Here is a 17414-nt window from a genome sequence, read left to right on the forward strand (position 1 = left end):
ATATGACAGTTTAAAATTTTTAAAAATTCATTCATGAGATGTGGGCGTCGCTGGCTAGGCCAGCATTTATTGCCCATCCCTAATTGCCCTTGAGAAGGTGGTGGTGAGCTGCCTTCTTGAACCGCTGCAGTCCATGTGGGGTAGTGAATCCACAGTGCTGTTAGGAAGGGAGTTCCATGATTTTGACCCAGTGACAGTGAAGGAACGACGATATAGTTCCAAGTCAGGATGGTGTGTGGCTTGGAGGGGAACTTGCAGGTGGTGGTGTTCCCATGCATTTGCTGCTCTTGTCCTACCAGCTGGTAGAGGTCGCGGGTATGGAAGGTGCTGTCTAAGGAGCCTTGGTGCGTTGCTGCAGTGCATCTTGTATATGGTTGACACTGTGTGTCAGTGGTGGAGGGAGTGAATGTTTATGGATGGGGTGCCAATCAAGTGAGTAACCCACCTCCTGTCTCCCTAAAGCTTGTCCACCATCTACAAGGCACAAGTCAGGAGTGTGATGGAATACTCTTCACTCGCCTGGATGTGTGCAGCTCTAACAGCACTCAGGCAGCTCAACACCATTCAAGATAAAGCAGCCTGCTTGATCAATATGTCATCCACCATCTTAAACATTCACTCCCTCCACCACTGACACACAGTGGCAACAGTGTGTACCATCTACAAGATGCACTGCAGCAAATCACTAAGGCTCCTTCGACAGCACCTTCCAAACCCGTGATCCCTTCCACCTGGAAGGACAAGGACAGCAGACAAGTGAGGACACCACCATCTGTAAGTTCCCCTCCAAGCCACACACCATCCTGACTTGGAAATATATCACAGTTCCTTCACAGTTGCTGGATCAAAATCCTGGAACTCCCTTCCTAACAGCACTGAGGGTCTACCCACATCAGATGGACTGCAGTGGTTCAGGAAGGCATCTCACCACCACCTTCTCAAAGGCATTTTTTTTTTTTGTTCATGGGATGTGGGCATCGCTGTCTAGGCAAGGATTTATTGCCCATCCCTAATTGCCCTTGAGATTAGGGATGGGCAACAAATGCTGGCCTTGCCATCTCATAAAACAAATAAAAAAATTAGGATTATTAAGTGAATAGCTGCCAATATTTACAGAGTGAAAATAGTGATTACGTATCAAATCACTTTTCTCTAACACGTTTCCAGACAATCCTGATACATCATCTTGCAATACTACCCATGACTGGCACCTGCAACTGCCAATGTTTCATCCTAGCATTGTCCAACCTTCTCGCTTTCTCTCCAGACACTCATGTTTTCTCTCTACCCGAACATTTTAGAAATTACTCAACTCTGAAAGGACAAAATCTAACAATATCTTTCAGATATTTGTCATATTGTAAGCAAATCAACTCTGTTAAAATGCTGCCCTCTGAAATACTGAAATCACAGTGTATTTTAAATTTATTTTATATTATCCAGCCATAGAAAATAAAAGACATTGGATAGATTTTGACTTTGCGCAATGGCGAATCGGCATCCTATTTTACACTTAGTGCCAATTTGATTTTTATTGAGTTTAATAGAGGTAAACATGAGGGGAGATGTAAAATAGGGCTAGAGATTTGCTATCATCCAATTTACACAATTGCAGAGAGAGATAATCTACCCCAATGCTTTATGAGCTACAGTCTTATTGTGACACAGATATTCTGAAGTAAAACCATTTCTTTACTTTTGGAAGAAAGTCTGTCATGTTTAGATGGCCAAGTTTTTTTTTCTCAAATGTAAGCTATTAGGACGTCTAGATCTTAATAGTTCAAATCCAGAAATTGCTTCTGTCAAATACATTTTGCCATACTTGCACATTTAAATTATGAATTTAATATAACATGAGTTTAAATTCACTTAGTTTAAATGTAACACAATTGTAAATTCACTGTGAATTTCAATTTAGCATGATTTGAAATTTACTGTGGATTTAAATTTATTGTGAATTTAATGAGAATTTAAATTGACTTGCATTTCAATTTTCTGTGAATTTCAAATTGTTATAAATATATATTTACTGTTTTTACCATATTAATTACAAATTTATTTCAGCAAAATTAATTTTGTAAAGTGCTGACATAAAGCATTCCTTGTACTTATATTTTTGGGTTTACAGTATATTGTCCAGACATTCACATCTTCCCCACTCTGAATATTTTAAAACTCCTCTTAAACCACTCGGAGAACTTGTACCCAGTCACTGGGTCTCATTCTACTATGTACTGTTTGGGTTAACTCTTAATGGTCCTGTTTTAACTCCATCACCCTGACTTGTTGAACTACGTTAACTCCTAGTCTTCCAATCTTCCAACATTTTTTTTTATCATGTTTATCTTTAAAATGCCACACCCTACTTATTTTTGAAACCTCCTCCACGCCTACAACTCTCTCCCGCAAAACACGTCTTTGCTCCAACTCCAGCCTCCGTGCATCCCCTCTCTCTTTTTACACCACCATTGGTGGCTGTAACTTCAGCCAGCAAGGTCCCTCTTTCTGGAATTCCTTTTCTAAGCTCATCTGCCTCTCCAGCTCCCTCCCCACTTTAAAGCCCTCCTTAAAACCCAGCTCCTTGACCAAGCTTTTGATCACCCTTCCTCATCTATCCTTCTATGACTCACCATCCATTCTTCTCACATCTCTGTAAAATGTCTTGAGATGCTTTTCTACATGAAATAACTACAAACCAAAGGCAGCCCAAGAAAATAACAAGAAATATAAACATTAGCGATCACGTTTTGATCTGAAGAGCTGATTCTGATAGCAGCTGTTTAAATAATTTTAGAAGGGGAATAATGATAAGTGTATTTATACCGAGAGATTTGGGGAAATTATATCATTTTAAAGTGGATTAACTTAATTAAATAAAATATTAACAAAGTAACATAAAATACAGTGCTGTACTTATATTATTAAAACTATTTTATTTCAATCTAAAATTATTCCCATTTGGATCGCTTTAATTGAAAAAAACCTTTCCAATTTTGAAATGCTTGATTTAATAAAACTCCCATTTATTCTGTTGCTTATTCTATTGAATCAATTCAATGAGTTACTCTTGGAGTTTGCTGACTTATTGCATGGGCAAACAAATAGAGTTATTTTTACAGTCAAAATTAAAGTACCAAACAGTACAACAAATAGGATAATGAGAAACTATACATTATAATGCAAGCCAATACACATGGAAAGGAGTCATTTAAACCGCAGGCTCATTCATTATATGCAAAGATATTATAGAGAGGCGTGTAAGAAATATTTAATAAAGGCAAGTCTATCTTTCTAATCTTGAATTCATCAGGTTTGCTCTGTGACATAGGAGCAGGAGTAGGCCATTCAGCCCCTCACACTTGTTCTGCCATCAATTAGACCTTGACTGACATTCCAATATGTCCCCCCCCCCCTCACTGTTTGAAAGCTCCTGTTCTCAGCTCCGCACCCGACAGCACAACCAAGATCAGGAACTTGCTGGCGATTGGAGCGAGGTGCCAATCTGAGTGCCAACATCCCAGGACATGGCAGGCTGCAGTTCTGCCGCTCGCTGCTGGTTGTACTTCCCTCTCTTAATGTAACTAGTAAACTGAATAGGTCTGTTACAGGAGACCAAGACTGTGAGAAAGTGGGAATTCCTTTTACCTGCCAAGCACATAATTGCAGACATCAGGGGGAGCAACCATGTTAAAGGAAACATTGTCGAAAGAAGATATCCTTTTCCTCCAGAGCAACTTATCAAGGTTTAAGATGCTCGCCTTCAGACACGGAGACACGGAGAGTGATCAGTTAGGGTGCTCATGAAAGTTGCTTTTGTGGTCAGTCATTTCCTTTCAATGAAAAATATCTATAAAAAAGCGATGATAGCAAAACTAAACTGCTTTAGATTAAAATCTATTGAGAAGAATTATCTGAATTATTTTGAATAGGGAAGTAAGAAAAATATGCATTATATGTGCACATATACATTTAATTATCGATCTACATAGTGATTCTTCTCTATTACATGGGTGATTTCTACCTCCTATAACTGCAGAAAGTTGCTCTTTTATTTCAGATCAGTATTCGTTGTATTTCATCATCACATTCCGAGATGATTTATATAATAAATATTTGTTTCTGCATTTCTAGTCTTGCAGTGGGTTAGTATGAAGTTTTTGTAAAACTGTCACCCACTGATAAACAAAGTTTATCACCTTTTCCCCACAAACGCTTGCTAAACAAGAGAAGATAGTTGGCCACAACCGAATGGTCGATTGAATGGCAGATAGGTACAAGGCACTGATCTTAATGGCAGCAACTGTACCAGGCTGGGCAAGATCGGCATACCACAAATCCAGTGAGATCACTCCCCTACCACACCCTATATTCCTTAGAATATAGGTTAAGGGATGATTTGACTGAGGTTCCGTTAGGATTTTGAAAGAAATTGATGGGGTAGATAGAGAGAAACCTTTTGCTCAGAGGGAGTCTTAGTCAAGGGGACATAACCTTAAAATCAGAGCCAGGCCTTTCATGAGAAAAGTTAGCAAACACCTCTTCACACAAAGTCTGGAACTCTCTCCCAAACAAAGCAGTTAGATACTGGCTCGACTTTAAGAAATTGAGACCTGGGCTGGATGTTTATTTTGGGATCGGGACCCTGTCATCGGGTCAGGTTCTGATGAAGGGTCACTGACACATTAACTCAGCATCTCTCTCCACAGATGTTGCCGGACCCGTCGAGTATTTCCAGCATTTCTTGTTTTTATTTCAGATTTCCAGCATCTGCAGTATTTTGCTTTTATTATGCATTGGCATTTATCATATTTATAGATTATGTATCATATAACATTTACAGCCACACAATTCAGTTGATAATTTGGAGTTTTACAGGCAGTGATATCTGGACTCTGAGAAAACTTTTGCGCAAGGGATAACATTTCTGGTCAGAGGATGAAATTTCGATCTGCTGTTTGGGTTATATGAAGTGCATAGGAATATAAGGACATAATTAAGAGCTGGAGTTGGCCATTTGGCCCTTCGAGCCTGCTCTGCCATTCAATAAAATCATGGCTGATCTTCTACCTCATCTCCACCTTCTCGCCCTATCCCCATATCCCTTGATTCCCATATTATCCAAAAATTTCTGACTTGAATACACTCAACAACTGGGCATCCACAGCTTTCAGAGAATTCCAAAGGTTCAGAACCCTTTGAGTGAAGAAATTTCTCCTCATCCCAGTCCTCAATAGCCGACCCCCTCATTCTGAGTCCGTGATCGTGGTCTAGATTCCTCAGCCTCTCAGCATCTACCCTGTCAAGCAATGTTCCCTACAAGCCGCACGGCCATGCAGCAACCTGAGAGTCCGCGCGCAAGCCGTGCACAAGTTGGCCCCTTTAAGTTACTCCACGTGCAAGTTCACTCAAAAAAATTTAAAGGGGCTGTACACTTAAATAAATCACTTCACACTTGAAAACAAATTAGAGGGAATGTTGCTGTCAATATTATATGTTTCAATGAGATCACCTCTCATTCTTCTAAACCTAGGGAATATAGGCCTAGTTTAGTAGGTTGGGACTAGGTTCATGTGGAGCATAAACACTGGTATGGACCTGTTGGGCTGAATGGCCTGTTTCTGTGTTGTAAATTCCATGCAATAGGCCAATGACACACAAAATGGTTGCTTTAGCACAGAATGTGCGATTGCTTCTGGAAACTGAAGAGAGATTTGATTTTATATTGAAACCAAATCAGAATGACGACATTCTGCTGTTTTTCCTACTCATTCCTTTGAAGATTTCAGAGTGTGTGTACTCTGAAAGACATTAACCTACATACTTGCCCCAGCCGCTCTTATCTCTTGTGCAATCAATGTCACATCAAATGTTGTAATAAAGAGCATGAAATGGAGAATGTAAAAAAAAATTGTGTAATCATTAAAGGATTATCTGTCTACCTGCTTAGAAATGAAATGACTGGCATGAATATTTTACACACATTTGACTCACATTTACTGAGCATTATACAACATACTTGTGTACATTACAAGGAATTAGGATAAGCTTCGTGATCTTTTTATATTTTGTTGGACTATTTCTATACACCCTCCAGCAAACACAACACTCGTTATTGAAATAATTATGCTTTGTAGTTATAAGCATTGGGCTAGGTAAGGTTTTTTTTTAACGTTTTACATTTTTGTAAGGTTCACTGTGGCCCCGGGAAGAGCAGGAGTGGAAATCTTGGGGCCGCCTCTGGACGTATCCTGCCTTCCCCTCCTGCAGTCACCTGGACCACCCCACCCTCACAGCCCACATTTAACTTGCTGGGAACCATTTCCACTCCCCCAGCTTCCCCAACCCCTGCCAATTTCTCACTCCCACCCTCCCACTGTTATTCAAGGTTTTGAGCAGGAGGCAGTTCAGAGAAATGCAAATGTATCATAGAATTTTATAGTAGAGTAAGAGGCTATTCTTCCTTTCATGCCTGTGCCAGCTCTTCTGTAGAGCTATCCAATTCATCACTTCACCCTGTTCTTTCCTCATAGCCCTGCCAAATTTTCCTTTTCAAGTATTTATCCAATCCCCCTTTGAAAGTCATTCTTGAATCTGCTTCCCTTTCAGAGCATTCCCGATCACAACAATTTTCCACGCAAATAAATTCTCCTCATCTTTCCCCGCCCCGCACCCCGCCCCCGGCCCTTTTGCCAATTTGCCTTAAATCTGTGTCCTCTGGTTACTTGCCAGTGGAAATGGTTTCTCTTTATTTACTTTATCAGACTACTTCATAAATTTGAACATTTCTGTTAAATCCTCTCTTAACCTTCTCTGTTCTAAGGAGAATAATCTCAGCTTCCTTAGTCTCTCCACATATCTAAAGTCCCTCATCCTCGGTCCCATTCTGGTAAATCTCCCTTGCACCCTCTGCCTTGACATCCTTCCTAAACTGTAGGGTCCAGAATTAGTCACATTTTAAAATGTCCCTGGCCTCATAGCTCTTAATCCACCCACCCAAATTTGGGCTTATGTGTCATATATGTCATAGACATTAACACATATAATGTCTAGAATGTACACATATGTGCATGTGTATATGATGTAAGTGTAAATGCACATTGTACAGATACACAAATATATCTAAATAATTACAAGTTTACAGTTTGAGACACATCCGTAGGTAATCACATCCCAATCTCTATCATAAGTCAAAGTCTAACACATCTCAATCACACCTCAAATGTTCCCTAGGGCAGAAATTGGTGATTGTTTCAACTTTCAGAAAGTACTATTAATTAAATAAGTCATGCTAACTGACTTTAATACGAGTTGATTCAATAACTAAATAAGCAAAGGCTAAGAATCTTCAACCAGCAATAAATTACTTCATTCAAAAAAACAGGTGGTCATGTCTTTAAAAACGGCACCAATCAGCAGATAATTAACCAATAAAATCGCTTTAAAATTTTCCTTAAAGTGCATTCACCTTGGTTTTAGTCCAGTATATACAACTAAAAATTAAACTTACAATGTAACAAATACATTTAAAAAGTGCCTAACTTATACCAAGATGATTAAGTGTATCTGTAAAAGTTGCCTTGAAAGTGCTCTTGGAACCCTATAGGTTTAGATGTTGCTGTTCTGGCTTTCCAGTACATCCTCACTCTCAATTTTTACCCTATTCATTGCTTCTACTCTCTGCTTTTGTCAGATTCCTCTTCCTTAGTAAACACCAATACAAAGTACTCATTAAGTTTTCTAGCCTTGCTCTGTGCCTCGAAACATATATCACCCTCTTTGCCCCTAATAGGCCATACTCCACATTTTACTACTGTCATAAAGACACCCATCTGCCAAGATTGAGGCATATTAATTTCGTCATGAACCTTAATTTTAAACTGTTGCTGGAGTGAAGAAAAGACTTGTTTTACAAGAGATCACCAGACACTTGGCTGGAAGAACATTTGCATACTAAGAGACAGTGCTAGGAGAGACAAATGAATTGCTCCCTGATTCAATTAACAGAGATTGGTCTGGGCAATGGTGATTCACATCTGGTCGGTGTGGGAGACAGCACTACACCACACATCCCCCCCCCCCCACCCCAAAACTGAGAGGTTTGAAATCCACAAACGCAGAAGTTTGTCTAAACAGTTAGTCACATGACTAACCGGCTGGCCAACTTGGAGGTCCGAATTGTGCTCACAGGACTGTTTTAGTCAGACTGCAGTTTGTAACTGTACCTGGAACAAGACAGCCTCTCTCACGGCTGGCTTTCTCTTGCTTTCTCACAAGCCTCCGGACCCACTGAAGACACGTAAACCCCAAGAGAGAAAAGATTCCTACATCGAAACAAGTTAAAGCTTGCACTGGGCCCCAATGAACAGCAAGACTTACCGGCAACCAAAGACTCAACATCAAACTCGAAGGACTGTAACTACAATCCATTTATTGCCTCAGCCTTTTCCCCTTTATTCTTTTCTACTTTTTCTGTCTCCATCTGCATGTGTGTTTATTGCCTATGCATGCTAGTGTGGTTGCATCGTGTATTCGTAGCCGATACCTGAATTAGAGTTTAAGATTAATAAACTTCCACCTTTCTTGTTTAAATCTAAGAAAACCTGTCTAATTGATTTCTTTGCCTTACAATTGGAAAGAGGTGAACAAGGATTCACTGAGGGGGAGCTAAAACACAATGTTTTTAAAAATTAAATCCTGTTACAGTTAAACCAGGCAAAGGCTGAGAGGGAACCCCTAGACCCTTTTCTCAGCAGGTCATAACACTACCCTCTTACCACATGCATACCGGTAGAGGATATTTGGATTTCCTTTTATGTTGACTGCCATTCTAGTCTCATATTCTCTCATTGCCAGTCTTATTTTCCTCTTCACCTCCCCTCTCAACTTATTGTAGTTGACCTGGTTCTCATTTGAAGAATTCACCTGCCATGCATCATACACCCTCGTTTTTTGTTTTATCCTAATTGCTATCTCCCTCGTCATCCAAGGAGCTCTGTTTTTTGGTTCCCCTACCTTCCATTCTTGTTGGAATGTACCTAGCCTGTACCTGAGGCACCTCTTCCTTAAAGATAACCCATTGCTCTCTTACAGTTTTTCCCTGTCCGTCTTTGGTTTTATTTTATCCTGTCTTGATCCCTTCTCATCACACTGAAATTCGCCCTCTTCTAATGTAGCCGTTCTACCTTCTATCATTCCTTTACTTTTCTGCATTACGAATCTAAACCTTATGATACAATGATCACTCTTACCCAAGTGCTCCCCGACAGACACTTGGTCTGCTTGGTCCACCTCATTTCACAGCACCAGCTCCAGCAATACCCTCCTTTCTAGTTTGGCCAAAAACATACTGATCAAGGAAGTTCTCCTGAACAAAATCCAGAAATTCCTCTCTCACTTCAGTTACATGGATAGATTGGAGAAGCTGGGTTTGTTCTCTTCAGAAGAGAAGGTTGAGAGGAGATTCAAAATCATGGGGGGCCTGGACAGAGTAGATAGGGAGAAACTGTTCCCATTGGCAGAAGGGAACTGGAAGACACCGATTTAAGTGATTAGCAAAAGAACCAAAGGTGACATGAGGAAAAACTATTACATCCAGCGAGTGGCTAGGATCTGGAATGCACTGCCTGAAAGCGTGGTGGAGGCAGAGTCAATCCTGGCTTTCAAAAGGAAATTGGATAATTATCTGAAGAGAAAAAATTTCCAGCACTCCAGGGAAAGGGCGGGCAAATGGGACTGGCTGAGTTGCTCTTGAGAGCTGGCATGGACATGATGGACTGAATGGCCTCCTTCTGTGCTGTAACCATTCGATGATTCCTTTCCCTTTACTCTAAAATTATCCCAATCGATATTTGGACAAGTAAAGTACCCCAATATCACCACTCTATAGTTCTCGAACATCTCTGTGATTTCCCTGCAGATTTGTTCCACTATCTCTCTCTCTCACTATTTGGAGGCCTATAAAATACCCAATAGAGTGATCATACCCTTTTTGCTTCTCACCTCTAACCAAATGGATTCTGTCCTTGCCCCTTCAAGGACATCCTCTACAATGTCTTCCCTAATCAGTACTGCCAGCCCACCCCCCTTTTTTCCTTCTCTATAATTTATGAACACTTTATAACCTTGCAAATTAAGCACCCAGTCCTCACCATTTTTAAGCACGTTTCTGTTATTGTCACTACATCATATTCCCATACTGCTATTTGTGTTTGTAATTCACCAACCTTATTCACCACACTTTGTGCGCTTACATACATGCATTGTAATCCTGTCTTTGCATTCCTCATAGCCCTTCTCAGTCCACTCTCATCTAATACGGAACTACTCCCTTCTCTTGTACTGTGCAACGCTCTCACATTATGTACCTTATTCGTCTTTTCTACTTCTATATGCTGGTGCCCATCCCCCTGCCAATTTAGTTTAAACCTTCCCCAACCACACTAGTGAATCTATCCGCAAGGACATTGATCCCAGTCGTGTTGGGGTATAACTAGTCCCTTTTGAATAGGTGCCTTCTGCCCCAGAACTGGTCCCAATACCTCAAGAATCTAAAGCCCTTCCTCCTGCACCATGCTTCAAGCCAGGCATTGATCCTCCCTATCTTCCTATTTCTACTTTTGCTAGTGTGTGGGACTGGGAGTAATCCAGAGAATACTACTTTCTAAATTCTACTCTTTAACTTCCTCTCTAGCTCCTGAAAATCTGACTATACAATCTCAATACCTGCCCTTGCTATGTTGTTGGTACCAACGTGTACGACAATTTCTGGCTCACTCCCTTCTCCCTGCAGAATATCCCACACCCTTTCTATGATGTCCTTTACCAGAGAGGCAACACACCATGCGGGACTCACGATGACGGTTACAGAAATGCCCGTTTGTCCCCCTGACTTTGGAATCTCCTATAACAACTGCACTTCTACCCTCTGCTGCTCCCTTTTGTACAGTCCTTTGCCCATTGGTACCATTGTCTAGACTGCATTCTTTCAGGGTATCATCACTTCCAGCAATCTCCAAAGCTGAGTACTGGTTTGAGAATGGCACACATTTTGAAAACTCCTGTATTTCCTGCCTCTTCCTACTCTTCCGGATGGCCACCCACCTAGTATCCTGAACTCTTACTGACTGTGGGTGACCACCTCCTGGAAAGTGCGATCCAGGAAACTCTCCTCCCTGATGCTCCGCAGTAACTCCAGCTGCACCTCAAGCTTGGAAATCCTGAGCTCAAGATGAAGCAGCTGGAGATATTGCCTACACATGTGGTCACCCAAGACATGTGAAGCATCCTGGAGTTCCCACATGGTGCAGGAATTGCAAACAACAGGTCACAGCTGCCCATCTATGATCTAAAAAAATCTCTATTCCCCCTTTTACAATCTATTTGGTACCTTGTTTAAACTAGTAAAGCTTAGTTAATGCCTCTAGACCTGCTCTGTGCTGCTACTCTTACTAATTCACTCACTTATACTTACCCAGATTGAGGATATTAATTTCCCAGCTCCTAATTTGAAAAACTGCCCTGGTTTAGAGAAAGAAAATGAGAAACACTCACCAACCAATCACTCACGTGCTTTCCTGTGACGTCACTCCTTGATTTTTTTTTTCTTGGTTTCCTCTCACGTTGCTTTCTCTCTCTCTCTCTCTGTGCCGCTGCTTTATCCCTGCTGTGCTCTCAGACCTTCTGCGCTGTTCTCGAGTGCTCTCTTTGAGATAGCTGCTCTCAAAAGGTTCTGGGTTCAAGTCCCACTCCAGGACTTGAGCACAAAAATCAAGGCTGATACTCCAGGGCAGTACTGAGGGAGTGCTGCACTGTTGGAGATGCCATCTGATGCCCCATCTGCCCTCACAGGTGGAAGTAAAAGATCTCATGACACGATTTTGAAGAAAAACAGCTGCCGAGTTTCCTACATTACATTAGTGACTACACATCAGAAGTACTTCATTGGGTGTAAAGCACCTTTGGATGCTTTGCTATGTTAAAGGTGCTAAATAAATGCAAGTTGTTTTTGAAATGTGGCAACCAAATTTGCACAGTAAGGTCTCACAAAGAACAGTTTTAGTAATTCTGGTTTAGGGATAAATATTGACCAGGCCACCGGGGAGAACTCCCCTGCTCTTCTTCAAAACAGTGCCATGGGATCTTTTACCCGAGAGGATAGATTTGGTTTAACATCTCATCCAAAACATGGCACCTCTGACAGTGCAGCACTTCCTCAGTACTGCACTGTAGTCTCAGGCAGGATCTTGTGCGCAGGTTTCAGTCACTCACTGAGCCGCAGGTATGACTGATAAGGGTACGGCGAGGATTTAGGATTCTGCAGTTGCCACCCAAGCTTCACAGAACTCAACTAGGTTCCACAGGGAGATTGTAGAATCATTGAAATTTTAGAATCATAGAAATTTACATCACAGGAGGAAGCTATTTGGTCCATTGGGCTGGATTTTACTGTAGGCAGAAGGGACTTCGCCACTGACACAAAAATCGGTGACGAACCCTCTTCTGCCTAGCCCGGGGATCCAGCCCATATTTTACGGGTCCCCGGGCTTTAATTGTCCTGAGGCGGGACTTCCACTCGCTTGAGGAAGGTCGTCCCGCCTTAGTGAGTTGCCAGCCAATCAGCGGGCTGGCAGCTCTTAGTCTCAGCGGTGGTCACTGCTGGGATTGCAGTCCAGCCGACTTCAGGTAAGTTGGGCTTGCCCCACCAGGTTTGGGGGGGTGGGTGGCGGTGATTGGTCCTGGCGGCAGGGCAAGGGTAGTCGTTTGGGGAGGGGGGTGGGGTGGGTGACATCTTGGGTCCTGGGGGTGAGTTGGGAGGTGGGGCGGCCCTCAATCGGGCACCCTGTGCCCGACTGCCATGGCAACCCCCTGGTGCGTGGAAAGGCCGGCAGCTTTCGCTGAGCGGCCTTTCACCTCCCCAGCATGCCCGCTTGCCACGGGTGAAAATATCCATGGAGTGGGCCCTTGAGTGGCATTAAAAAAGAGAGCACGGGGATTCTCTCCAGTGTCCTCGCCAACGTTTATTATATGTTTTGGGGCATTCTGAAATTATGGAAGGCATTCTATAAATTCAAGCCCTTCTTTTGTTCAAGTTGGGCTTGAACTCACAATCTCCTGGCTCAGAGGCAATAAGTACTGTCATTGAACTAAACTGCTGCTCAAGCCAAATTACACCACAGATATATGACAATAAATTCATAAAATATTCTCAAGGAGAAAAGTGAAATGTGAATAAGTTCCAAATAGACCACGTAAAACTACCTTCAACTCATGACTTCCATCTTGTTATTGGGGGAGTTGAGGGATATCAGTACTGACTAATGGCACAGTTTCCCATTCCCTATACCAGCAAGCTAATCAGCTACAGTAGCATTCCCATTATATTAATGTGTCATGGATGAAATAATCATGAGGCAAACTTCTTCCAATGACACACGTAAATGTTTCTGATTAAGAAACTCTAATACCATTTTCTAGCCACATCCATTGCGATCATGCCCACTGGCTGCATCATGATAGTTCCAACCTCTTTTATCTTGGTTGCAGGTTGGAAGGGCATCTGCAGACCGTCTTTGTCCAAGTGTTTTCTTGCTTGAGTGAGGTCATTATAGCTTTATTTAAAAAACAGAGGGTAGTGAGGAGTGCCACAGTTCTGAGATCGTGGTAATTATGCCAGCTTTCTCTTTCTTCATGCTGCAAAGCCAGAAGATCATGGCTGACTCCAGAGACTTCAGCACATAATTTAGGCTGACACTTCAGTACTGAGGCAGTATAGGAGGTGTCATCTTTCAGATGGGATGGTAAACCGTCTACCTTACTGGGAGGGCATAAAGGATCCCATGGAATGGCCTGATGTCCTGCAAGCGATTATGTCGTCATTTATTTCCTTGCTGTTTGTGCTGCACTTCCCTCCAAAGAATTACGTTAGGCCAACTCTTACTGGAACAATAATGGGTGTTACCGCTGTATGCTGTTATCAATGCTCTCTTCCGCTAGCAGGTTTAGGTAATTAAGAGATATGGTGCGAGGTGCCAATTTCAGGAACCTGCTGGTCAATTTACACCACTCCACCATTTGCCTTGTACAAATTACATCTCGCTCTTAGCTTCACTGTTATTTTTAAGAATTTACTGAAATTGCTCTGAAATTGCCCATTAAACTTCAGGAAGTTAGGACTGGTGATTAATAGCATAAGTTCCCTCTTAGCAATGTGATAATTGTTATTGCAATGCAAATCAACCTCTCCGGCCCAGAAAGGGAACAATTTAAACTTCAATTCATTCCTGCAAGTAGTAAATTGTTGTCTGAGATTTAAAAAATATAAATTTTTTTTCTTGCTTTTCCTTTCTGTTTCTTTTCCCTCACTCTATGATCCAATCTTTCTTTCCCTCACTATATTTCTCTTAACCTGATTTGAGTCTAATTCACCCTCCTTCTCTGCCATTCCTCTGTTTCTTACTTTCTCAAGCTCATTAAGGAGGTAGAAAATTGATCCCATTGTTCACTGAGGTCATGGATGCCCTGTTGCCTTCACCGAGCCTCTCTAATCCCGATCCGATTGTTGGCCGCAGCCTGCCTGAATTATGAAAATGAAGCCGAGGATTACTTTAGGATGGAGCTCAACCCTTTCTGTTCAGGCGCTTGGTCATCAGGCTGGGAACAAATTTAGGCCCAGGATTCCATCATTATATAAGGATTTCCACAGTACTTCCACCAAAGTTATGGCAGACAATCAGGAGAAACTTGGTGCAAAATCACCCACTCCCACTCTCCAATATTGTAAAATAATGGGTACTCCATTTGAAGCTGTTTTACACCCCCGCACCCCCCTTTTGCCATAGCTTAACTGGCCTGTTTTCATGTACTGACTGACTGAAATGATCTCGTTATTGATAATTCTGTGCTTTTCACCATTTTCCAGCTTTTTAGAAAAGCGCAGTCTGAACAAAAAGCATTTTATCCTTTTTTTAATGTTGAATTGTAACAGCACAGTAACAGTCTATTCGGCCCACTACATCTATGCTGTTATTTATGTTCTCCATGAGCTTCCTCCCACCTTTCCTTCCCCATTAAGATATCTTTCTGTTTCTCTCTCCTTCATGTGTTTATCTCGCTTCCCCTTAAGTCTATGCTAATTGCTTCAACCTAGGGTTGCCAACTCTGGTTGGATGTATTTCTGGAGGTCTCATTAACATGACTTCCTGCCTCTCACTGCTCCGCTTTCCACACTCCTGCCATTGTCCAGCTAATCCTCATGGCACTCTGCCTCCCCACAATTGGGAAATACACAAACTCCTTGGGCTGAATTTTACCGCGGGTTTCAGGACCCTGACGTCAGGGCGAAGAGCGGGTCCTAAGCCTGCACTTGCCAGCAGTGGGACTGGCTTGACGATTTTACCACAAGCTGTCTCCTAATTGGCCGCCTGTGCGGCCGTTGTTGAATTAAAGATGGCGGGTGGGGCACTGATGCTGCCGGCCCAATCAAGAGGGCCAACAGCTCTGAAATCTCAGTGGCACCACCGGGAGAGGCAGGCCCTGCTGAGGCTCAGGGTGCCTCCAGGTAAATAAATTAGACATAAAAAATTCAGGGGCTGAGAGTTGGCAGGAAAGTCCTCTGGGAGAATTGTTGGGGATCGCGGGACTGCCTTCCCTGCCCACGGATCCCTCTTTTGACCAAGGAGCCTACAGCCTCCATTACGCTGGTGGCCTCCCCATGCAGCAGGGAGCTGCTGTGCCGATGGCAAAATGCCGGCAGCCCCATAAAATGGCCGTTAGGGCCTTTAATTATGCAAATCGGCTCCCTTGGAGTGGTCAGCCGATATGCCTTGCAGGCTTTTATCAGCACCCCACATCCACCCCTACCCCTGACTCCCAGCCCGTCACTTGGAGGTCAGCAAAATTCTGCTCATCATTACACAATTCTTTGACCCTCAGCCAAAGAGCCTTCCCCCACCACAGCTCCCCCCACCATCCTCCCACCCCATCTCCAATATTTTAATAACTAGTAAGCAAAAGTGTTCAAAAAAAAGGGAAAAAAGTACAGTTTTTCATTCAGTTTCACAGAGAATAATCTTCGATTCCTGGAGCCTCCACAGCAATCATGGAGTTTTGGCAACTCTACCTCAACCACTCCACATGATAGCAAATCCCAAATTTTCACCACTGTATACACCCAACTGTTGACCTGTCCTTCAATCCTCTCCCAGTTTCCAGTTCTGCTGAAAGCCCTAGTGACCCCCTCACACACGCACCCTAAACACTAACCCACCCTAAACACTAACCCACCCTAAACACGAACCCACCCTAAACACTAACCCACCCTAAACACTAATCCACCCTAAACACTAACCCACCCTAAACACGAACCCACCGTAAACACTAACCCACCCTAAACACTAATCCACCCTAAACACTAACCCACCCTAAACGCTAATCCACCCTAAACACTAACCCACCCTAAACACTAACCCACCCTAAATACTAATCCACCCTAAACACTAACCCACCCTAAACACGAACCCACCCTAAACACTAACCCACCCTAAATACTAACCCACCCTAAACACTAACCCACCCTAAACACTAACCCACCCTAAATACTAACCCACCCTAAACACTAATCCACCCTAAATACTAACCCACCCTAAACACTAACTCACCCTAAATACTAACCCACCCTAAATACTAACCCACCCTAAACACTAACCCACCCTAAATACTAACCCACCCTAAACACGAACCCACTCTAAATACTAACCCACCTTCTGTCTCTTTACAAATGCCGAAATGCTGATGGTGTATTTCCACCATCTTCTGTATTTTAGTTGTAAAAGAAAAATAACCTACCTTGGATTATCCTAAAGCGCACTGCCCACATAAACCCCCACCACCCTGGGGCGACCATCACCATCAGGACTGCAGTGCTTCATGGAAAGAACGCCACCATCCCAACCTTCTCAGGGGCAACTCGGGATGATTGATCAATGCGGCCTTGCCATTGTCACCCAAATCTCAAAAAACAATTTTTAAGAGATAATCACTCCCGGGCCACCGATAGTCACTGTCTGTTTTCGTTGTTACTCAGCTTTTAAGTGTAGTTATAGAAGCAATCTCTAGATGACTGGTGTGATAGGAAAAATCTGATAAGGTTATTCATTGTGACATGATGGTATTTGCTGAGATCTGAAACTGATTTCATCAGGCTTGTTCCCCTTTTGACCCTTGGTGGGGTATGATGAAACTCAACTGGTTAAGCTTTGGTGTAATGTAATGTTCAGGAGGCTAGTTAACGAGATGCATTGTAGTGGATGGGGGGAAGGGGAGGGAAGAAAATATGGAAGTAAGTTCCATATTGTGATGAGTTAGTTGTTTTTTTTAGGGGGGTTGCTGGTTGGCTGCATGCATTAATGTCTTCATCA

General features: G+C 42.6%; 1 protein-coding gene across 2 annotated transcripts in view; it reads right to left on the reverse strand.

The window, feature by feature from the left end:
• Window positions 1-17057, reverse strand: part of LOC137371137 (cytotoxic T-lymphocyte protein 4-like) — a 39624-nt gene extending 22567 nt beyond the window's left edge. Inside the window, exon 1 of one of the 2 annotated variants that reach the window (XM_068033134.1) lies at window positions 16843-17057. In XM_068033134.1, coding sequence (XP_067889235.1) covers window positions 16843-16906 — 64 coding nt within the window. In that variant the 5' untranslated portion in view covers window positions 16907-17057. Of the gene's footprint in view, window positions 1-3645; window positions 3812-16842 lie in introns of those variants that run through there. The other variant, XM_068033135.1, reaches the window with a different exon arrangement.
• Window positions 17058-17414: the final 357 nt, after the last annotated feature.

Source organism: Heterodontus francisci, chromosome 6 (genome assembly GCF_036365525.1).
Source record: "Heterodontus francisci isolate sHetFra1 chromosome 6, sHetFra1.hap1, whole genome shotgun sequence".
NCBI lineage: Eukaryota > Metazoa > Chordata > Chondrichthyes > Heterodontiformes > Heterodontidae > Heterodontus > Heterodontus francisci.